This window comes from Trachurus japonicus, chromosome 4, assembly GCF_045865225.1.
Source record: "Trachurus japonicus isolate A0001 chromosome 4, Traja_1.0".
NCBI lineage: Eukaryota > Metazoa > Chordata > Actinopteri > Carangiformes > Carangidae > Trachurus > Trachurus japonicus.
The window spans coordinates 1,840,734-1,865,355 of NC_140910.1; the positions used below are offsets into that span (position 1 = coordinate 1,840,734).

The 24,622-nt window shown below is 41.6% G+C and overlaps 2 protein-coding genes across 4 annotated transcripts in view; one reads left to right on the forward strand and one right to left on the reverse strand.

The window, feature by feature from the left end:
- Positions 1 to 140: 140 nt before the first annotated feature.
- Positions 141 to 22,728, reverse strand: fip1l1a (FIP1 like 1a (S. cerevisiae)). Of its 3 annotated transcripts, none has more exons than XM_085773268.1 (12): positions 22,623 to 22,728; positions 19,986 to 20,044; positions 19,296 to 19,403; positions 19,077 to 19,192; positions 18,860 to 18,933; positions 16,830 to 16,908; positions 16,649 to 16,739; positions 12,137 to 12,191; positions 9,196 to 9,251; positions 8,409 to 8,535; positions 507 to 626; positions 141 to 392 (listed from the first exon to the last, which is right to left on the reverse strand). In XM_085773268.1, exons 1-12 carry the CDS (start codon positions 22,658 to 22,660, stop codon positions 236 to 238), a joined length of 1,080 nt encoding a protein of 359 aa, XP_085629394.1. In that variant the 5' UTR covers positions 22,661 to 22,728; the 3' UTR covers positions 141 to 235. The 3 variants fall into 3 exon arrangements, with proteins under 3 accessions (XP_085629394.1, XP_085629393.1, XP_085629391.1); XM_085773267.1 differs by having other exon boundaries at positions 141 to 389; positions 8,409 to 8,556; XM_085773265.1 differs by having other exon boundaries at positions 8,409 to 8,556.
- Positions 22,729 to 22,829: 101 nt separating this feature from the next.
- The window catches only part of scfd2 (sec1 family domain containing 2), a 124,870-nt gene continuing 123,077 nt past the window's right edge, over positions 22,830 to 24,622 (forward strand). Inside the window, exon 1 of the mRNA XM_085773269.1 lies at positions 22,830 to 23,770. Within this exon, the coding sequence (XP_085629395.1) occupies positions 22,957 to 23,770 (814 nt within the window). The 5' untranslated portion in view covers positions 22,830 to 22,956. The remainder of the gene's footprint in view (positions 23,771 to 24,622) is intronic.

Consider the following 24,622-nt stretch of genomic DNA (forward strand, 5'->3'; position numbering starts at 1 on the left):
CAGGGATCCACCCAGCTTCAAGCAAAAAGCCTCACTTCAACAAAAACAACACTCAAAGCTAATAGAACACACACATACTCACATGCACGATATATTATTATCTTAAGCTGCTGCTCTAATAGATTAAATACAATCTGTGGTGCAGTTGAGGAGCAGTACAGTATATTTATAAGAAAAATGTACCACAGGATGCCACAGGGCAGTTTTCTCTCATCAGATAGATTGGGAAACGAAGTCAGTCGGATTTTAATTTCCTCTCTGGGTCAGCAGTAGACTTCTTGTCCCTCTCCTTGTCCTTATTTCTTTTGGCCTTTTTGTGTTTGTGTCTGCTCTGACTCTCCCTGTCCTCACCATCCTCCCTCCCACTCCTTCTGCTGCTGCTGCCACTGCTGCTGCTGTCGAGGACATAGATGACAAACAATCAAACAATTCTGTCCTTTCATTCCTTTTTTTTTTTCAAAAAATGTACTCGAGTGTGTCTGGGTCTGGGTTTTTTTTTTTTTTACCATCCCCTGTTTTTCGGCATCCTCTCTGTGAGCAGTCCTTCTTCTCCCCTGACTCTTTTAAAACTCGGGCGTTCGTGCCCTCGCTCCGTCGTGTCCCTGTGCCTCATTTGCTCCTCTCCACTGAAAAACACCACACACACACACACACACACATGCAGGTATTTTTGTTCCATTTGCTACTGATAAAACTAGAGGCTTTTACATTGAGAAATAATATACAGGGGAAAATAGCTCATCGCCCACAATAATAATAGGACTGCTGGTCATTTTTTCTCACTTTCCACTGGGAGAAAGAGAAGTCAGAACTCAAGGGACCAAAATCTTAACTACAGAGCCGTTTGCTTGTCTGATCTTTTGTGGCCTCCCCTCTGGCCTTAACAAAGAGCCCGGCGCTAATATCAAAGCATGCCCTTTACACTAAAGCCAAGCTGTAATGCTGCAGTATCCTCTAAGCTAAAAAAAAAAAAAAATCTATCCACTGTTGTCCCTGGAAACCACAAGGCTATGTGTGAGTGAGGATGACACACATGCAAAAACCATAATCATGTGAAGATTGATGATGACAGTGCAGAGAATCTGCTGATTTCACTGCAGCACCTCCACCTTCAGTATCCAATAATGTGATGATGGTTGGAATAAACCTGTAAACACTTAAAACTAAAGACGTAGTGAAGTGGATATTAGTGGAAAAAGGACGAGCTAAGGATGCTGTAATGTACAGTAAGACACACTGAATTCACAGTGGTAAACATGCAGTTATGCCACAGCTACAGCAAGACATTTAACTGCAATTCACGGATGATGGTTGCCATAATAATCTGATTTATACACAGGTTATGTTTATGTAGATACAGGTATATGTGCTGCAGACAGTAAATATTTATCACTATGAAACAAAGACATACGGCTCTGCCCCAAAACGCAGTTGAACAAGCCTGAAAGAAATAAAAGAACTTAAGCCTGTGCTGTAAAAAAAACCAAAAAAAAAACCTTATGGCTCACAGGATTTCATTCACAGGGGAAGAAAGCTGCTGCATGCAGGAATGATTCATCTGCAGGGGAAAAACTGTCAAAAACCACCAATGATGCCAGTAAAGCTCAAGAGACATCTAAAGACAAGACCGACTGGTAACTAAACAAGAAACTGAATCAGTGCTACATTGTCTGTTTCTTTTTTGTTTTGTTTTAACTCTCTTTAACAATTTTAAGTAAACTGAAATACATGTTCATTATTAGCCTATTTCACCAGACAAAAGAAATGATATTTCACTTAATACTGGGATTGTGACATTGTTCCTATATAATATGCCATGACATAAAACACTCTTATACCAGATATCCATGTTGTCATGCTTAGCTATAAAGATGTGCATCTATTAAAGGGATAGTTCAACATTTTGGCAAATTGGCCAATTGCCATAATCCCTAGTCATAGCAATAGGTTCGTTACCTTTAATTGTCGGTGCAAGCTATTTTTAGAACGGCCGAGCGGAGTGGCGAGCTGCTCAGAGCTACGCTACAGAGGCTAATGGGATTTCTTGGTTTCCCTCATCAAACTCATCAAATACACAATCCAACAACTCCAAAACGCTCCGGTGGACAAGTTGTGACCTGCACATTCACCACACTATGAGATAATAAAGGAACGTTACCAGACAGAGTTGTTTTAGAGGGAAATTCATGCAAAACCGCTGATGCGCGTTGCCTTCAGGGGCAGTTTTTCAGCAAGCAGTCTCTGTATACCTCGAAAACAACTCTGTCTTGTAACGTTCCGTTATTATCTCATAGCGTGGTGAATGTGCAGGTCACAACTTCTCAACGAGAGCGTTTTGTAGTGACAGGGAAGGAGAGAAGGTGGTAGGAAAGGAGAGGGTGCTTTACTTTCCAGAATGGAAGGAAGTTATCAGCACTATTATGACCAGGTCAAGTGTTTCTGTGCTCCTGTTCTCAACTTCTGAAAAAATCAGAGGTAAAAATACTACTGCTGTTGTCTCTGTCAAAGTGCCCGACTGTAACACTGCACTCTCCACAGCACAACCTGCACTTTGCAGTTTTACTGTAATCAACCTGACCTTTAGCGCTCATCACACTGAAGGCATTCTGCTCAGCCTCTATGTAAGTATCATCTCGCCCAGGAAAAAAGTCCATAAGAAAAGAGTGTGTGCAGCCTCTCAGTTCACTCATGGCTGGAGTAATTATCACCATTCATTCGCTCAGAGTAGAGAGTAGAGAGAGAGAGAGCCTTAAGGGGCAGAGCTGTTGCAAGTACAAAGTTAAATATATTAAATATTTGGAGACAGCTCTTCTGTTAGCAGCAGGGATTAGGACCCAAGGCCCAAATTTGTTCTTGCCCGCAGCCATTAGCTTTAACACGAAAATAACCACCTCACATAACAGCAAGAAGACAACCATATACAGTTCACTGGCAGACTGTGTTAGAAAGAGTAAATTACAGCATCGAAGCCTCAGGTTTTGTTTTTCACATTTGGTAATTGTATTCATCAGTAGTGGCCAGCCAGGCCTGTCAGAGCGGCAGTATCGCTGATTTCATAAGATGCATGAGCCCACTGCAGTGTAATCTTGTCCAGTCCGTCCCTACAGCCATTAAACTGGAGACCCAGATGATTCAGTGAGTCTCACAGTGGAGATAAAACACGATTCATAACTGACACAATTAGAATGAAAGTAATACCCCCCCCCACCCAAAAAATAAAATAAAATAAAAATAAATCGCAGCTGTGAGTTGGGGGGTGGATAGACCGTAATGTAATGATGTTGTTGTTTCAGATAGATGATGGTGAAGTCTTCGCTTGCCAAGAGAAATGTAACCTTCACAGTGTGGCAGTACTTTTGGATTTAGGAATAAGCCAAACATTTGTTCTCCTGGAGACCTTTACTTGATACAAAAATATAACCCCACTAATTTAATGTGACCTTATTTGGCTTTAATGTCTCTCTCTCTCTCTCTCTCTCTTCTCCCCTGTTCCCAAGAAGTATTTTATTCTGAGATAATCAAGCATGATATTTACATATTAATGTGACCTTATTTGGTAACTCTGGCACGTCCCATGGTGTTATATGACTATTAGAGACTGCACATGCCAATCCCCCCCCCCAAAAAAAACAAAAAATAAATAGAAAATAACTCTAACTATATATGCAAAACACAGATAACAAAAAACTTAATTAAACTAAACTTAAACATCACAAACAAAGTCCCATGTCTGCTCCTGGTCTCTCCAAGGACACTGACATATTGACATCAAATCTGTTTGCACCTCAAAGAGATTCAGCTAAATTAATCAACCTCTCTTTGTGAGATATTTAATTCTAGACGTTTGGTGAGGCACACACTGACTGCTGCTCACAGGGTAAAAATAAGCTCCTGAAGCTGCGAAGCAATATCACCGTCCACCCACACTGTCCCCAGTCAGTCACAAACACTTATCTCTATCTTTGAGATACTGTTCGGCTTATTCTTCCCCAGTTAATTTCCTTTCTCAAAGTTATCAAGGAGGGAAGTGAAGCTCTTTGAGCTAAGTTTTAAATAATGGTCACCTTGTCTCCAATTCCCTTATTTCAGTTGTAAGCATAGCAATATGAAAAAGTAAACGGTTTTTCAGTGGTTATACAGGATACGAATACGAATGTTTGGTGATTAAAAGTTTTCCCCTGAAACTAAAGCCAAATAATCACAGTATTTGACTTGGAGATTTATCTCTAAATTATTGCAAATTGCTCAGGTAGTTTTGACCACATGTTTAAGCCCACAGCAGAAGAAACACATTAAGCCTGGAGGGCATGAGTTGTGAGTGATCATGGAATAATTAAAAAGTGATGGACTTTGTTTAATTAAAACTGCCCTAAGACCACTGCTGTTCATACTCCAGTATAATACTCTCCCTGTTTTCATAGCACAGTGTTTGATTTGTCCAAATGGCCTGAGTTAACTTATTGAATTAGATTTCTGAGAGAACCATGAACGACTCTGTTGCCAATCAGTTTGTTCCAGATAGAACAACAACACTCCTTAGAAGCCATTATTTCCACTGGACCATGAGGGTAAAATCAAACCAAACTGTGGGTCCAGGTCAAAAGAAAATCTACAAATGGAAAGAATTGGAGCTGAGCGTGTGAGAAACAAACATGTTTTGTAGGAGATAACCAGTCTACAATGCCGGGAAGGGAGCTTTGAGAAATACAAAGCAAAGCAAGTGAGAAAATGTTGTTGGATGTTAGCGGAAAAGAAAAGAAGAACACAAAGGAATGTATGGAAGCTAGTGTATGCATGTAAAGATTGTGTGTTTAAGAATAAAGACAGACGGTATAGCTGTGGATGCAGGGACAAACCGCAACACACCAAGACTGGCTCTGAAGAGAAATTAGTTTCATGCATGAAGCTGAGGGACAAAGACAAAAAACATGTCATATTCAGCACAACAAAAAGTTGGGCAGAGCAAAAATAAAAACAGATGTAGGTGGAAGAATGTACCGGCCCCTGAAGCCAGGATAACAGTGGCATCAGGCACAAAAGCAGCTGAGGAAAATCAAGTCAACAGCAGGTTTTCCTGTCCTCCTGTCTACCTGGCTGTGGTAGAGCGGAGGTGGTAAGCTATATTCCTCCTGAACCAAAAACAAAACCTGGGAGAGAGACCAGCTCTAACGTCAATTAATGTTGAATTGTCGATTGTTTTTGAAACAACTACAGACAAGACTTATGAAACTCATGAAAAATATTCTCCAAATGTTGTCTGCTCAGGAAGGAAATCACTCTATTATGCATTGATGCAAAATACGTTCAGCTGTAATCATGGACTGGTGCAAATTTGTTTGAGGTTGTAGACTGTTGTTGCAATGTGTTTTCTGTTCTGAATTAGCAGCGGGTCGTATTACAGCTGCCCCTTTTTTCAATTATCAGTTTCTCTTCCATGCTCGGACTTAGCATGAAAAACCCTTTGTTAACGCTCAAACTAGCCTTGCAGCATTTTCTTAAATGGGGCTGTTAAGAGCCCATTTAAGCGGGGTGACAATAATCATTCTAATTTTATCATCATACCAGGGCTTTATTCTCAGCCTCAGATCCAATGAACTCACTGGATTACGTATGCAAGCCTTTCTGTCAGCCAATGAAAAATTAGATTTGAGTGCCTCAGTGTGTGAACCGATGCCATGTGTAAGAAATGAACCAAGGAAAATAAGAGGATATTGCGCAACTGTGCATGTGTGTTAAGTTGTGCACATAACAGAGTGAGGGAACAAGTGTTGATCAAATGGCCAGTCAGCTGCACAGCTTGCACCCATTTGGCGGTAGAGGACATACAGTATATCACTATGAATGAATGCACAGCAGAAACAGCAAGTGCTAAGCTCATGGAATCTATTAGCAGCGGTGGTAAATCTGAGGTATGTGGTCACAACCGCAGCTGATAACCAGTAGCTGGTGCCCGAGGGGGGGGGCGGGGGTTCTGCCCTGCCACACTACTACTACTGTATGACTCAGCACAGGACATGTGCACCACCAAGCACAGATCCTACATCAGCAGCACTCACTCTCTAACAAATCTACCAGCCTCACTGTGATGAACAATATGGGTGGCTATAGCAAAAAAAAAAAAAAAAAGCTGTGGAGGGCTCCATCTGTTTTTCTATCTTTCACACACACACACTACCCACACACACACTAATAATAACAATGAATTCCTCCGGTTACAGTCTAAAAATACTCTTGAGCGCAGTCATAAATCAATGGAACAGAAAAAACACAGCCTGCACATGCGAGCGTGTGTGTGTGGGTGACATGCACAGTGATAAGTCTGGTCATGTGAGCAGAATGTAGGACAAACACATCATCAGAGCCCAGAAGGTGTGAGCAGCACATGGACTCTGGGCCACAAAAACAGTCCTCTGCGGCTGTGACATTAGAACAAATCTATAGTGGGTATAAAAAACAAAAAAAAATCCTCCCGTGCATTCCCTGTGTGTCTGTCACGCACATGTGATTCCCGTTCTTCCTATCTTCTGCACTTAGCCTGTAGCTTCCCAGCTGTCCCCTTGTCCCACTTCCCTCGTTTGACCCACAAGACTGTTCTGAGCACCATGTACAAATGTGAATCCGGGCTTCTAAAACGCACAAATAACCCGACAGAAGCTCAACACTTTAAGTAGGAGAAGTGCTGAAAAGCAGAAGAGTGTGTGAGGATTTCACTACAGTGCACAGTACAGCAAGACGTACTTCGGTTTGTCAGTTTTGCCATTTTGCACTTATTTCCATGCACGTTAATTAAAAGTGGAACTCAAACACAGGCTTTGTTATCAAAGGAAATTACAGCTTGAAAATTAAATTAGTTGAGTCCAAAATCCAGGTGCACTGCAGGTATTTGTAGCTTTAACTATTTGGGAGCAATAGACGTGAACACTCTGATGATTGACACTCTGATCTGAGGCCAGTTCCTAAGTCAAGGGCGATGGCAGGAGAATCCCTGATACCTCACATATTCATGTTTTAGTGGAGAGCGCTCAGTCAAAGTGAAATGTCACAGCGACTCTGTCACACAGTTTTGAGCCCCAGGTCAGCTGAGGAGAAGGCGTGTGTGAGGCGGAGGGAAAGATTTGCCCGTGTGTGTATTATAGCTGGCAGATGTCTGAGTTAATAATAATTAAATAGACAACTGGCTACTGGTCAAGGCGGAGTGTGCAGAGGAAATGTAGGGCAGGATTTGGCTTGTGCACGCATGTGAGCATTAGTATTTGAGCACACATACGGCAGCACTCTGGCTATCACTGTGACAGTAGGGTAGTAGGGCACTGTGTGAAATTTGGAGTGGGAATCAGATTGGCTCTTATCATCCATGAGCCACGGGGAGGAACGGCTCGAGCTCCATGCAGAGAAGCTCCAGCTCAATTATTTCCTGACTGTAGTTGGCAAATGCAGCCAGTTATTCCCTCATCTCCACTGCAACCTGGCCCCTCTCACTGCACCACAACTACTAAAATAGCACTGCATATGCTGGCAATAATTTCTCTCGGCCTTGCAATAGTCTCAATTTCTGTCACAATGTTTCTCTTTTGCAATAGTCTGCATTTCTTTCACAACTGCCGTAGATTTTCTTGCAGGAGTCCACGCGGTTTATGTTAAAACTATCAGCTGGAAACATGAAGAGACCATTAGTGTGTCAGAGGACAGACTTGTCAGATCAGTTCATACATTCCCGTCGGGCACTTGATTTTTCAGCTTCACATAACAGAACTTTCTGGTTTTCATAGCAAAAAGTTCTGACAGATATACAATTAATTCAAGGCAACTGAAAAACGATCCATTCCTGAGTGCAGTTTTTTTTTTTTTTTTAGGGATTTGGTTCTCTGCCATTCGAGGCAGTCCATATGTCAAAGGCTTCTACACTAACTGACACCATATACTATAGAGGCATGTTAAAATCCAGCACCGGTGCCAACACCAAACCCCTGCACTCATCCCCTCACTCTCCTGGCAAACAGACTGTAATGCACACTCCCCCCTCATTCTTTGTTCTTCTCTTGTCTTTTCTCAAAAGTTTTCAATCACACAGTTCAGCTAATCGTGCTTGGTATACACAGCTGTGTGCATACGTATAAGTGTGTGTGTGTGTAGACTGAGAGAAAAGGAGTCAGGCCACATGGATACACACATATTGAAGAAGTCAAAACAGACTGAACATCTGGACCAGAATCAATATGCTATATACTCTCAAATCCATAAGGCCGCAGCTGCTCGGCAGATGTTCACAAGTGTCCATTGCAGAGGGAAGTGCACAATGCCTTGTGCTTGATCAACATGATATACAAGAGTGAGACGGACTTGAGATTTACATGCATTCAATAAATAAACCGTCCTAGGGGTCAATAATGATTACTGAGAAGACCGACCTGTTTTCTCTCTTATTGTCTCGGCCATGGCGCTGGTCTCTGGATCTGTCCCTGTCTTGGTCACGCCTTGCCACATATTCCCAGGCTTTGGCAGTGTTCATTACTCCAGCGCTGTAGATGAGACTCCCTGTAATTAAAGATGATGCACCTAAGAGAAGACCATAAGCAGCGACAGCTAGCAGCTACATCAGTTTTTATTCACTACACAGTCACATTACTTAGTTAGTTACATTAGTTGCTGCATTCAGACAAGAAGCACTTTAAGCCATTGTTTTCCTGCTTATGTATAATTGATGGAACTTCTAAGGGCAGAACTGTAACATTCGTTTTCAAAGAGCATATTTAGAACATACACAGACTGGAGCTTCAAACAGAATATATAGGACAGGTACGGAAAGTGTTTTCTATTGAAAATGAAAGAAACACATAAAAAGCTTTGCTGAAAACATTCAAAGGAAACCTTCAAAAAAGCTTATAACGTACATTGTTCTTTAAAAGAGGGGCAGAGGTTGCCATGGCCAAATCACACATCTTTGTCCTAAGTTTTCCCAATACCCTGATCAGTTGAGAAACATGTCAGAGGGAGTGTTGAATAAAGAAATTCCCAGAATGATTTACTCCACTGGAGGAATACAGTGCCTGCCCTAGAACATTTAGGAGCAACACTCATTATTGATAAAACTGTGTTGGTATAGTGTTGAGTACAGAGGCTGGAGCTGTTCTATGAACAGTTATGAAAGACCATGAATTATGTATTTAGCCATTTAATTAAAAAAGGCATTCTTACCTGATGAACATGGGTCTTGTGAAGATGAGGGGCCATCAAACTCTTTAGCATGTCCACTGAAAACAACAGATAAAGAATTATGGTGTCAATATACTGTCAATTCATGAAATTTAGTTTCATAATACAGTGTTTTAATAACGAAATTTTAAGTAAAAAATAAAATTAAATTAAACCACAAAAATAGATTCTCACATGCAACATAAAGGTTTGTTGAAAACTGCTGTTACAGCACAGTAACTGTCTTATTAATTATTAATTTATGGCACCAAGAGTACTCAGCTTTAATGCCTGAAGTCACTCATTCAATGAAACCGAAGCAGATATGGTGTGAGCCAACATATTAACAGAAGAATCGATAAAACAATATTGTTAAAAAAAAACAAAAAAACATGTGGACTGGACTACAGTCCACAGTAACATGATCAAAGCACTTTTCAATATGCACATCTGTGTTCTCCAGGTGTTTGAAGTGACTGGCTCATTGTCAAAGAGCAGCATGCACTCACAAAAACCATGAAGAACGGATGGAGGGCAGATACTATCTGGATCTTCTACCTCTCCATGTGGCCTGGACAAACTCCCACTTTACGTTTTAAAACTTCCGAGTAGGCTGAAGGTGGACTAGGCGTGGGCTGAGCTCGTCCAATGGAATTGCTGCCCACCTTATGCGAGTCCAAACACACTGCCATAAAACCTGTAGTAACGAGGTCCATCACTCCCAGCCCTGGCCCGGCCAGTTTTCTCTTTCCAATGTCTTTGCTATAACAGAGACACATGGCTGGAGAGAGGCTTCTTTGTGAATGGAGAGCGAATGAGTGAATGGAAGAGTGAGTCTGGGCGAGTGAGCGTGTGGCTGCCAAAAGCCCAAACAGAGGAATAATAACTGTAATGGTTCATCAAAGCACCCTGCACTTCTCTGCACTCACACCCTGTGGTCTCTGTACTGCTCAGTAGGAGCATGCATCTGATGTGATGCACAGTTAGAGGTAGGTGATGTGGCATTTTCACAATCCATACTGCTCTATTGATCTAGAATGTTACAGCCTTTAGTTTTATGGAGTTTTTAACAAGACTTTAAATAATAAATTAGTCCCTTCTACATTCAGTTTAAACAATAAGCACATTTAAAATTAGGGACACAACCCAATAAATATATTTACATAACACAACGTCATTCAAATCAAGTCCAGTTGAACTTCAATATGCTTCTTGTTTGTTGTGGTTTCCAGCTTTGTGCTTCAGTATTGGACTTTTTTTTTTTTTTTAACAAAGGTTTAACTCATCTAAACTACAATAGAATAAAACAAAATATAACAATTGTATTGTCCTATTAGCTTCTCTTTTGATGTCACCAACAATGATCCACTTTCCACTAGCTGTATTATAACAGCTCCAATACCAGATATTTGTCTGATAGTCATCCAACCGGTCACATGGTCTAAATTTAATCCACAAAAAAGTGGTGAACGAGTCCAAATAGATATTTTTAAATCTCAGCTGTATCTCCTCCAAAAAAAGTACACTACTGCTACTGACAAACATTGAACTCTTCCTGTGTCTATTTCACAATAAAAGCCATATGCAAGTTTTTTTTCACTTGAAAATCCTCTACATGAAGATCATCCACAGGTGCAGAAATACTGCATTTTGATTTAACAGCATAGAAACCTGTGTCTTGATTTGTTCAGTGGTGCTTCTTTAGGCTAAATGTGAGAATGTCAAAGTCTGAAATCATGAATGTTCAGCAGCTGTGTAATAATTGCTCATTAAGATTTATTATTGGGACATTAAGACAACTTTTACTAAATACTAAATATGGATGTTGGGAACCCTGTGGGACCTTGGCCCCCCACACTACTTGGGAAGCCAGGGCGCACATCATGCCAGAAATACCCTAAGGGAAAGCTGAGCACTAACAGTGAGGCAGGGACTGACTGTGTGGACATCGCACATGTGTGTTGGAGAAGTTGAAAAGGAAATGATTCATAAAGCGTACGGGAGATGGCTGGCAGAGTTCATAGGAACAGTAAGTCCCTGAAGGATGTGAGGATTTGGCAGATGGACTGAGATGTGAGAAAAACCATCTTTCAGGACAGAGTATTGAGTGAATTCAGGCACACGTAGACACAGCAAATTAGGAGAGAGGGAAAGAGAAGAATTGAGAAAAGAGGGAAAAAAAGATGAAGGGACAGGAAACTGAGGAGACAGACAAACAGAAAGATGGATCGAGCAAGGTTGGATACAGACAACATCCAAGGGAAACAAGAGCAGAGGCAAACTTAACTGGAGAGGAGTTGCACTGTGCGCTATGGAAGAAAAAGCAGGAGAGCTGAGGGTACAACATGGCCCACTTGTGATCTAAGTAGTGTAAATTAGAGCAGAAGTGTGGGAGTCTGCAGACAGGTTGTGACATAGATTGGAAGAAGGGAGTGGGAGATGCCTTGGATACTGATAAACAGGAGACCGGAGGCACAAACAAGGTTGCTGTCTTGCTCTCTACCTTATTTGGCCATTGGTTGAGTTGCAAGATTAGCAAGAGAGCACAGTGATGAAACTGATCCAGCCCCAAAAAAAATGAAAAGCAACAATGCCCGAAAACCTTAAAACAGGTTGTCCTTTAAAGTCAACTGTGAGCCGTCAAGTCTGCCTCGGAAATTAGAAAACTGCCTCCATTAATTACTTGATTTTAACATTTTCAGCACCAGTGTGGATTGTTATAAATGATCTCCAGTCCATTCTCTGACAAATGGTTTCCTACTTTTCATTTTTGCTGAATTTGTTTCTTACTTGTGCCTTTGCACCTGAGTCATGCCTCCTTGAAAAAAACAAAAAACAAAACATAACTGTGCTGTTTACCTGACACTCGCTATATCCCACCTGCAGTTATTCCTCCTACACACTGACCACTACATTACAAGAACATATGAAGTCATGGGCTCACCTGTCCAAAGTAGCCATGGGGGAAATAGCAGGGCCTTCAGGTTGGTAGAAGAGAGCTGCATTGACAAAAAGAAAAAGGTCATTGCTACTGTATTAGGTCTGATTCTTGACAGTGGCCAGGTGTGCTCAGTGTATGACCTGGATATGTGAACACTTAATCCAGATAAATTGCCGCCTTGGATCCAAACTTTTTACTTGTGAGTCTTTATTACATCTACTGTGTAACGGCTGTCATGTCTCTGGATGGATGATAACTGAATCTTCTGGATACACCACTTCAGCTTAGCAAGGTAAAGCTCTGTTGCAATTTGATGGACGATCCGCATAGACTCCCTTTTGCTTGTACTGTAGCACGATGAAAATGCAATCAGGCTAAAACGGATGTCTCATTGAAATATATTATTTTCCTGGATAAGATATTTTTTCCTCCCTTTGTTTTCTAACCAGCTTGGAATGTCTTAATTCTCCATGTGCAGCAGTCCATTTTCCTGCCAACTGCACCGTTAGCCTCAGGAGGGAGTGAACACAAATCAACAGAAACATAAAACATCATTTTCGTATTATCAGACATGTTTCACTTGGTCACTGGCTGCAGTGACAACAGAGGAACTCCCTGTTTTGTCAGGATAACAGACTGGACCTGTGCCTTTGCTCAAGATGTCTTTGGCCCACAATTTGAGGAGCAAATTTAGAACAGTCAAAGTTATGTTGGAAGATTTAGCTTAAAGTATATAAACTTACATACAGTTGTGTGTTCAGAAAATTAGGTATAATGTGTAATGTATAATAGATTCTATTTTAGACTGTGTGGAGTTATTTTGACTTTACATGAAGATATTCCCACTGTCACAAAGTAGCACAGGTTTTGAGCATCAGTAAAATATTTCAAATGCCTAACCCTTGCCGGCTCCGTTGTAAACAAATGCACATGGCCGGGAGGAGGGTTAGCAAAACAGTGGAAAAGCAACCGGACTTGCATAGTTCCTCTTTAAACGCTCTCATAACACTAAGGTCTGATCATTTGCATTTCTCTTAACTTTCTGACAACCTAAAAAGTCCCAAACAAGATGCATTAAAGGTAGAGTCTGTAGGTTTGGTCGTTGCAGGTTGAAAACACAATGTGGGCCCCTCCTCTCTGGCTCAACTGTGCATGCCACTTGTCCCAATATTTAGTTTTTTTAGGAAACTCCTTCAGACTCGTTTACACCAAAAGTGCCATGGACACTTGCGGACACCTTGGTCGCTGGCAGCTCCAGCAGGCACTTGCAGAAGATGGACAAAGGGGCGGGACTTTCAAGCAGCGCCCAGTGTCCATTCCAGCCATCCCGCTGTGAGAATCCTGGTCTGCAATTGGCTGCTCCTTTGTATAAAGTTGAGCTACTCTTAACTTCAAATTGACGCCTGGGATGCTCGCTGCTGCAGACGCTCTAGACACCCTTTGACGTCAGTATCCATTGAAAATGAACGACTGCCAGCTGCCTATAATGCTCTGGATGCTTTTGGTGTGAACGCACAGTAAGGAACGAGAACCTTTAAAAACACTTAATGTGAGAAAAAGTATGAAAAGAGAACAGAGCCGAAGGCAAAAGTCAGAGCCAACTATTTCAGTTTCATGGGTGAATAAATATTATGAAGGCAAATTAAATGAAGGAAGATCAATGTGTCAGCATTAATATGTGGAACAAGTAACAGGAACCAAGCAAAAAAACTCAAAAATATTACCTACACTACCAACAGCATAACCTGCTGCCACTTATAAAGGAGAGAAATTAGATTAGCCTCAAAATGTCAGAGCAGCAAAATGTAGCAAGTCCTGCTTGATTTTCCTCGATCAGTAAAACAGAATGAGTCAAACGCTTGGATGCACAGTTAATGGTCCCACTTGTTATAATGCTCCCATTTTACGTGACTGTGCAACACAATCAGTTCTAAATCACAAAAGCTACTCCGAGCACACACACACACACACACACAGACACACACACACACACACACACACACATTCCTTTGAGGAGTCAAGGCACAAACACACATTCACATCTGGATACCATCCCCTTCTTTTCTTCCATAATGAACAGTAACAAGAGAATGGCTCAGAGCGGTTTTCAACAACTTAAAGAACACAAAAAATGGTTGAAACAAGAGGAAGAATAATAAGAGCTGCTGGAAGTTGAGACTTGAATATGGAAAAATAAAAAAAGAGCACCGGGTTCCCCTGCTTTGTAAGTGAAATGTAGAACATCTTCCTTTCCTTTCAAATACAAGTCCCACAGAGTTGAGAGGGCCTGAACTGCTCACTATGGAGAGCTGACCCAGCAGGGCCTTTGATACTGCAGACACCTGGACACCCGAGGGATAGACAGACACACATACGCATATCAACTTCCAGCAGTTTGATAGAGTGCCGTGCTGAGGGCCTTCAGGCAATTCCTTTCAAGAAAACAAACTCAGAGACAATGATGTGATTCATACAAACAGATGAAGTCATTGCATTAGACAGGACGACGGGCAGAATCAAATACTGAGCTGAATCCAAAAGTGATTAAAAACCCAAACATCCACTCCACACAGTGCTCAGTGGTGCTCAAAAATAGCCGTGTAGTCTGAATTGCACACACATGCACGCACAATAAACACCAGCTTGACCAGACATATGTCGCTGATGTTTGCGTGAGTGAGTAATTGTTTCTACCTGTGGTGTTTCTCAAGTGAGTGTTTGATGAGGGCTGGAGCTCCATGCTTGGCAGCATATGAGAGAGCTAATGGCCGAGAGCTAATGGCCGCCAATTGTGCTTGCGTGGCTTTCTCTGTCTTGCTAATATTTCACAGAGCTGCGGACTGGAGGGGTTTAGATGGAGTTGATATTTCACATCGGACCACATGCTGCTGTTCTGCGCCACAGCAGAGGCCTGAGGTTTCTTTCCATAAGAAAAGGCTACTGTCTCCTGCACTCTATGCGCAGACAGATGTGCACCATTATTTCATATTTTAAGATGCTGATGTACCCCTTAAATGATCCCCGCAAAGATAAGAGGTGACTTGTTCTCATCAACGGCGCTGATCAGAGGGCATATGTTAATGCTACGGTCATGGTCGGAAGAACCTGCACATCTGCTCGGCTATGGTCTTCAGTAAATGTATCAATGCCAGAATGAAAGGACACTCGCATACAAGCTGTGCTTCTACACTGACTTTAGTGACCTACTAACCGTCAGCACGGAGCAGTAGCTGCAGTGCACGGCAGCAGACAGCCTCACCTTGGCTGTGCCCCGTTCTGCACTGATAGATGACACAGGTACGACCCTGCGATGATACAGTCTCACTCCAAATTCTGCACGTATCAAACACACTTAGCAGCTAATGTGATCTGACTGGAAAACAAACAAAAAAAATTAACAGAGCCTCTTCTTTCCCTGCTTAATTCCCTAAGGTCAGCCTGTTCAGCACATTTCTTGAGGCACAATCTGCTGGCCCAGCATTTTTTTTTTTTTTTGCTAGTGGCTATTTTTACCATGTTACACATTTGCATCACAAAAGGAGGCAGGGCCTATAACTTAAAGACAGGGGAGTGGCCTAGATAAAAGCTACACAAATACACTTCAAAGCTGGAGTTGACTGTTCAAAGCTGCAGTCCGCAGGATGTTTGATATTTTGGTTGTATTAGCAGATCTGGCACGGCTTGCGGGGGGGGTGTGAGGGGTAAGAAGGGGGCCTAAACCCCGCGTTTCTATTTTGGAACCTTTGAAGATGAAGATATGGCATGTGCTCAGCTGTGTGCTCAAGCCAGGGAGCCTTCCTGGATTTCTGTCTGATTCACTACAAAGACCAACAGGATGCACTGACTCACACCTGGATGGCACCGTACACCTGCCTGCAGGAGGGCATATACATCCATACAATGTCTTCAAACACACGCCAGGCACACACACGCTTGCATGCTTTCCAGTGTTCACCTCTGTCCTTCAAATCCACAGGATTATTTATTATGACACGTGTTGCAGCTGATTGAAGCACATGGTCAAATTGCCATTAGTCATTTGTGCAGCTGCACGACGCAGTGTAATCCACAGGGTCGTCCTCCTGGGACCCTTTCAACCTGAAACCTCTGTGCTCCGCTAAAATCTATTATCACTGCTTTTTAAAGGAGACATATTATGCCCATTTTCCACAAATTGAAATAATTCACACTATCTTAAAGACATGTCTGTGATATGCTTTGGTCAAAATACACAGCACTCTTTTCATCTGCTCAAAATAGCACTGTTCAGAATGGCTGGTTTCAGTGCCTGTCCCTTTAAATGCAAATGAGCCACTGCCCTTCTACCAGTACCGGTACTCACAGGTAGGGGTGGTATTATGCAAATTTGAAAACTAATGACATCATTGGATGACAACTGAGGGAACAGCTGGTAAAACCACATGGGAGACCATAATATGTCCCCTTTAAAAGACACTTCACCTGTTGCATGGATATTGTGAATGAGCATGTAAAAAAAGTGTTGTGGTGACTTACGTGGTGGAGTGGTATATGCATTGACAGAACTGAATTCAGGGTAAAGATGATAAGTGACTGTACCCTCCTCAGGAAACATCTCAGTAACCACCTGCGAGGTTAACACAGTATTAGGTACACACACACACACATAGATAAATGTACACATGCACACACACACACACTACCTGAGTGTTATTACCTCATTGCTGACAGAACTGGGACTTTCTACTCTTCTGCTGTGTCCAGATCGTTTTCCAGTCTGATCAATGGTTGACACTCTGGTGATCAGTAAACGATAAATGATTTACAAATAACATCACATTCATATAAAGCTGATCAAATGCCAAAGAAAATGCAAATGAGCCTTTCTTAAACTACACATATCTCCGTGTGGGTTTTGCATCACACTTACATAACAATTTTTAAAACAGGACATTAATTTGTCCTAATCTCACTCCCCATGTCCCTACTACAACCCCCTGCAGGTCCATTAACGCATTAAACCTCCTTATCTGGGTCATCTCGCCTTCTTCACAAAACAGCCCTTCACAGTCCTAAGCCCCCCCACCCATCCCCATTGAGCACACAAACACACACACACACACACACACACACACACACACACACACACACACACAGATGGGACACTAACCCCTTTCTGTCACTAGGATTTAATCAACACTGGAGAAAAAACATACAGAAAACAGGAATAACAACTACATCTAATGGCATCTCAATAGGGAAGAGCTTGGAGCTTCTCGATGTCTCTTTTGCTCACTTCAACTCCGAAATACGCAATCTAACACAATAGCTCTTTAGGAAAGGAATACACAATTTCTCCCATGCTTTGATACAGGATACCGGATAACAGGAGAATAAAATTTGACTAAATCACAAAGAACAGTTACAGTATATCGCATTGCATAATGAAAATAACACCAGATTTCCTTATACAAGCATCATACTGTATGAGAAGCCCCATTTAACACATCATGTACTGGGTAGATAGTGTGCATGTTTGTCTTATCCAGCTCTGTCATATAGAGAGATGCTACACAGCACTTGCATCCAGATGACCTCCTTGAAGGGCAACCTTGCCAGTGGAGGGGAACATCATCAAGGGTCTTTAATTAATTGACCAGTTCTGCCAGTCAGCCAGCTGACAGTCAGGACCTCCAGTGGCCATCCTCATCAACCATTCAACTAAATGGGGAGCACTCCAAGACATAGGACATACAGCACCTGGTCCATAAATAGAAGCAAATGCAAGCTGGGGCCACATGCTATATTTACTAACATGACAGGCATCTGCTCATGAGTGTATGCATAAATGATGGGAGGCTGTAACTGGGCTGTAAAGCCCAGTATAGCATCCTTGTCTCCCACAGACTTCAGCCTCCTCTGCTGCTCAAAGCTTCCCTTAAAAAGCTTTCCTGATCATTTACAGGGACTGGAAACAGAACAGTTTGACAACACACAGCGCTGACCCATTTAAGGTTTAGATGGCTCTTATTTTTATATAACTATGTTAGTGTTATTTTTAGTTTTACAGTCAAGTCAAATCAGTTTTAATTCATGAAGTCCACAAAGTCCCTCCAAGGTACCATACCATCTGTACAACAACCTCTATCCTTTGTCCTTTGACACACACACACACACACACACACACACACACACACACACACACACACACACACACACACACACACACACACACACACACACACACACACACACACACACACACACATTCATTATTGTAGTTCATGTAAATTAATTCATTATGGTTTAGTTATATAGGGGAATCACTGCAATATTTAAATTAGGTAAAAGTACAGGATTTTCTGTGATAGGTCAAAATGCAATTGTTGATTTAACCTTTTGTAATGTGTTAGTTGACAGCTGGTAACTACAACTATCCAAGTATTGTGGTGCAATTTCACTTCTATGAAATTAAACTGCAGCTTATGACAGATGAATACAAGTCTGCTTTTATCTTGACACTTTATAGGATCCCCTGCCATTACATCTCTCATTTGCTAGGCCAATCTCGACATCACAGAAAACAGATGGCATCAGAGTGATAGCTGTGTCACAAACAAACAAAAACAAACCAGCTGCCCTCTTCTCCAGCTCTCAGAGCTCATAGCGACAGCAGGGAGTGGGATGTAGGGCAGAGCAGTGACGTTACAGACAATGACAGTAGGTAGAAAACACTGTGTTGCCAACCTGGAAGCCAGTAGGCCTGAAGAAGAGGAAGGAGCAGGCTCTGTTTCTCTACGTGTAGTGTGCCTCCTCTGGGCCTGAGTGGAACAGCAGCAAGATCGCATTGCTCATCTACTCATAATGCATTTCTCAATTTTAAATTAAAAAAAGAAAAAACACATGACTCATAATATCTCTCTTGCATTTAAACTTTCAAAAGGTTGAATGAAAAATGTCTTACCTTTGCTTTAGTGTATAACTTCCAATTAGCTGCACAGAGCTTTGTGTGTTTCTTACAGTAGGCAATCCAGCTTTGCTCATCAAAACCATAGTTAAAGTAATCTGAGATGTCAGCACCTAAAATGCAGCATTGTCAAAAAACAAACAAACAAACAAGTCCCCACATGAGCAAATACATTGAGAGAAAAGGAATCACCAACATGTACACACTGCTGCTTACCAGCTCTCCTCCATGGCTTTCCCTCTACAGACTCAGCACTGTCATTCACCTCTGGGTTTCCTGAGATATTGTCCAATGCGTCCATGTCTGCTTCATTTGTGGTATAGACTGTTAAATATTTGACAGGAGTTCATCTTCATTGGGCTAAATTACATATTCATTTTTAATAAAGCCACATGACATTTTCATAGCAAAAAAGGCACTATTAAACTGAACTGACAATAATGAAAGCAATGCTCTCAGTGATGAGGTCAATTAATGATGAGGTTCTAGGAATGAGTAAAAGTTAACTTCTTAAGGTCAGATAATCTGACTGTCTTGTGGAGGATCTATATTTAAAATACAGTGTATTTTGAGGGGGTGGAACAGTGATGCAATGGTTAGCCCCGTCACCTCAGGTTCCCCCTTTGCTTGCCATTCTGGCTGCTCTTGCACCGTATCCCAATAAGAATAAGCACTAGAGCTAATGGATGGATGGATGGATGTAGTGAGGGAGTTCAATTTATGTTCCTTTTAGCTTTCTTCTTCAGCAACAGAAAAAAATAACAAACTGTGCATTTTTGGAGGATGAATACTCATCTGTGCTTTTCTTTAAAGAACCACTTAAGAAGTATTAGGCTTCTTTGTGCTTGTGTTGCATTATTTGTCATCTTGCCTTCTGGGTCATTTTTGCAAAGCACATAAACTTACCAAATGCATGTGTCCTCCTTTCTGTATCCGTATTCCCATGCACAAGTGTATGCTCGGAACTGTAAGAAGGCAAGAGGCCCAATACATTATTAGCACAGGTATCTCCATCATCACGATAATGATTTGTTCACTGAGAAACGCTACAGTCTGGCTTTTGACTATACTGATAATATCTCATTTCAAACGGCACCTCAGCATAAAGGAGTAATGTGTCACAAAATAAAACAATGAAGATATCTCAAAGCTACATTTTGACAGAAGTAGGTTCCTGACAAATAATACTCATTCATATTATGCCCAACAGGCAAACAAACACAATAAAAGGCTGTAAAGATTCAAGATTATTTTGTCAGAAGATGGATAGTGAACGCTGCTACAGTATCTGCACAGTTTTGCACAGAAAAAATATTGCATTCATCAGCACTGCCATTGTCGCTGTCTTCATCATCTTTGGCAGATTTCAAGTTGCCCTATCAAGCAAAAGGAACACTTTAACATAATAATAATAATATTCACTTGCATGTAACACAATTTCCACAATTGGCAGATATTTCAATGACAGTAGTTATTTTAGATGAGTGCTTCACTTAGTCTTAGACCACTCTTATGAAGAACTGTCACAGGCTGAGTGCCACTTCTCAATTTCTTTGCTATTTACAGAACAGCCCAAAGGCAAATACTACAATAAAGGGCCTGGGAAAAGTGCATATGTTCATATAGTAATGACTTGTGTTATGTTGGAAATGTCTGATAGTGACTGAAATCAACTTGACTCAATTATCAACAACTATTCAACTTTATTTTGCCTCTATGGTGGGTGTTCCTCACCATCAGACATCAGGGCCTTACATCAACCAAACACAGAGACACTTGACTGCCATATTATCACTTCCACATTCACTTTAGTTGCAAAAAAAAGACTTAACTCACAAAAAAACAACAAGACTATTGTTGAAGCTTTGGTGTATACACCAAAGCTTTCTGTAACATACATGTTACAGAAAGTCACTGTAATTGGCATGCTATGCTACATTTACTCTGAGGCACAGAGTCTGGAGAGAATGCAGATCACAGATATCATCAGTGCTCCAGTTGTGTGATTGCTGCTTACATTCACAATTCCCTGATCACAAATAAACACTGCTTGCCTGGCAGCAGATTTAATGAGCATCGAATACTTCTTAATGTTCCGGATGACTGGCTGCACATTTGGAGCCGCACACAGGGTGCTGTCACATTGTGTATCTCTAATGATCGCTGTCATTATTGTACTATGAAACGTGTACTATATTTGAATGCTTCATTACTGCAATGCAGTCAGTTCTGACTGGAAATGAGCATGTCACCTCAGTAAATTCTCATTTTGTTCACTGCTGACTGTCATTAGTGTCCTGTCAAACTCAACTTATTTTGAACTTTCTGATATAGCACATAAAACCAAAACAGACATTAACTTGGTTTCATAAAACCACTGCAATAACAGTCACATATGGTCAACCACATCACATTTTTGTCTCAAGAGGGGAAATAAGGGTTATACCCATAATTAGGCCCATAGCATTATGGTATTCATATTAAAAGTCAAATGCGTGAGGCTTTTGTAAGGCACATTAGATGTCTGGAATCTGAGTATTGCGTGTTTCCTCTCTCCTGCCTGTCTGTGGTGAGTATGTCATAAATCACTAATAGAAACTCACACAAAGTCATAGGAAACATTTACATTTGCTTCGTTGGAATATTTAACTTTGCCACCTGTGGCTCTACACTCAACTCACTACAGCTGTCATTTTATTAAACAAATGCAGTTAAATATGACAGTATTGCTCTTCATGACAGATTGTTGCTAGCTGGTTACTATACCTTCAGTAAATAAGAAGGCAATGCCCTCCCATTTTTGACAAAATAAAGTGCTTGTTACACCTCCATGGACAGAAATCTCCTAAAAAATATATTCCACACAAATGTATTGTTATGCTCTATGCTCTGTTCACGCTATTTAAGTTACTACACAAAGCTGAATTGGTAAAACTGAATTAAAATCAGCTCAAATGATGTATGCTTAAAATGACCAGGAAAAACTATAACGCTTATTTTCTCCCCATCAATTTAAATATTACTATGTGTTTATTATTTTTACTCTTTTTATACCCGAATAGGGCAACGTATCCTGGGTGATACAATTCATAAAATCCAAAATACACAAGATAGGCTATTTTCTAAAAAAAATTAAATAAGAAAATAAAGAAATAAAGAAAAGAAAAGAAAGAAAATCGATACTTAGGTTCAAAAGAGATCAGCATTATTTTCACAATTCATTTTCCTCCTGCCTGTTTACTGCTGACTGTATAGCTGCTGTCAGCTATGATGTCGAAAATGAAGGGAACAAACATTATCATACAGCAGTTAGTCTGTTAAAATTAACACTGATTTTTTTTTTCTTGTGTTCTGAATAATGTTGAAAGTCTGAATTCAATTTAAAATTGAAAAAAATAACTAAAAACAAACCAGGACTCAAATAAATCGTTGTCAAATATCTTATATGTAAGTAACATCAAATGTCACTGGATTAACCAACTGCAATTTGCTTAACCACTTTTATCAAATATGTTCTAATATTACAAGTGAATTGATACTTACATGTTTTCAAGAACTGGCTCTCCCTTCAACTCATTCATCTCTGTTAAATAATAAAAGCAGGGGGCTGTGGGGACTAAGTCAGGTTATTATTTGTTTAAGAACAAACTACCTACTCTCAGCACTTTTAGCGGTTGGTCTCACAGGCTGCTTATTGCCATAGCAACAAGTTGACGCTTCGGGTGACGTATTCACGGCGCGACGCGCGTCTGCCACGTCACCTTTAAGAGACTCGTGTCGTGTGTTTGTTTTGTTTGAGCTACTTTGACAGTAGCTGATCATTTTCAATGCGTCTTTGAATTTCTTCTGCATTTAGCTGACGGCTGTAGCTGCTAAAATGTTGTCGATGGAGGACTTCACGCACTTCCCGCTCCAGATGTGGGAAAAGGTGCTGTCGAAGGTGAAGAAAGCGGTGGTGTTTATGGATGACAGGTGTGCGGAGGTCCTCCACTGGAGCGGAGGAGCCGCCGCTCTGCTGGAAGCAGGAGCCAGAAACCTGAAGCAGTTCTCCAGCTTCGAGGCGTGCGGTGCCAACGAGCCCAAAGCCGTGTTTGTGGTGAGCACTCTGCTGAAGGGGAGGACGGTGGACATCATTAAAGACATCATAGCCCTCAGTCACTTCCAGTACTGTGTTGTCATCACCACTGTCTCCCACTCTGTGCACCTACTCGCCAATAACGTCACCACAGAAATGGAGGGGACCCCTGTGTTCGAGCAGTTCGAGGAAAAGCTGTGCGAGTGGATGGGAAACATGAACTACACGTCCGAGGTCATGCACGTGCCGGTGGTCTTCGCCCCCGTGTCGCAGCAGTTGCACCTCACGCCCACTTTTGCCCACCTGTTCCCCCTGCTCTCCCCTGACCTGGAGACGCTGAATGCGAAGCGACCGGAGAAGAAGAGGTTTGGAAACCTGGCGGATGTGGATTGGCACGCGCTCCCCGCTGAGCTGCAAATCGAGATCAAATCCCTGACTTCAGCATTGAATGCCATGTTTGAAGCTACAGGTACCCGGGAAGAGAGCTTTGCTGTGGGTCCCATGAGCCGCATCATAGCAGGAGAACTGGCCAATCACCCTCAAGCAAAAAATCGGAGGAAAACAGCCCCTAATAAAGCATCCATCATCTTTGTGGACAGGACAATGGATCTTACAGGTGAAATCTCTTTGAACTATTGTGTCACACACACCACTATATGTGCTTATGTCAGGGGCGTTTCTAGACACTCTGGTGGCCCCAGGCAAGAGGCACCCCCCCAACCCAGCCACAAAGATTAACCATTAATTAATCCAAAACCATTGATGACTCAAAACATAATCATTTTATTTTTAACAAAAATAGTATCTGCTCTTACATAATGTAAATAACATACATTTGCAAATAAACGCATTTGGCACCAGCCCCTCCTACTAGCAAGCTGGCAGGTACTGGGCCCCATTAGGGAGATTGTTGTGGTGTCAAAGCGGGTTTCAAGTTTTGTCATTGATATGGATTTTGATATTGATATGTCAGCTATCTCTAGGGTCCCCCTTCCAGCTCGAGGCCCTAGGCAATTGTCTGGGTTGCCTGCCCTGTTGCAACGCCTCTGCATATACAAACCCTGCCTGTATTTATATTAATCATGGCCAAAAATAGCATTCTCAGATCACTATGTATGAAATGAACATTTTGCAGATACACTGATCAGACATAACATTATAACCACCTGCCTAATATTGTGTTGGTCCCTTTTGCTGCAAAATACACAACAAACTGTGCTGCAGCTTTCTATTAGAACCAGCATGAACCTCTTCAGCAATTTGAGCAACAGTAGCTGGTCTGTTGGATGGGACCAAACGGGCCATGCAGCCTTCTCTCCCCACGTGTATCAATGACCGGGAACACCCCACAAGAGCTGCTGCTTTTCACATGAGAGAGACCCAGTCGTCCTTGTCAAACTGGATCAAATCCTTAGACTATTCCATTTTTCCTGCTTGCTGCGTAATATATCTCAGTTCTCACCCACTG

Bases quoted from the DNA above. Each gene is read 5' to 3' on its own strand.
- fip1l1a (XM_085773265.1), bottom strand. From the start codon at position 22,660: ATGAATGAGTTGAAGGGAGAGCCAGTTCTTGAAAACAT. The intron at 9,252-12,136 runs GTGAGCCCATGA...TGTTGTTTTCAG, and splicing joins CCCATGGCTACTTTGGACAG to TGGACATGCTAAAGAGTTTG. The intron at 393-506 runs GTAAAAAAAAAA...CCTCGACAGCAG, and splicing joins ATGCCGAAAAACAGGGGATG to CAGCAGTGGCAGCAGCAGCA.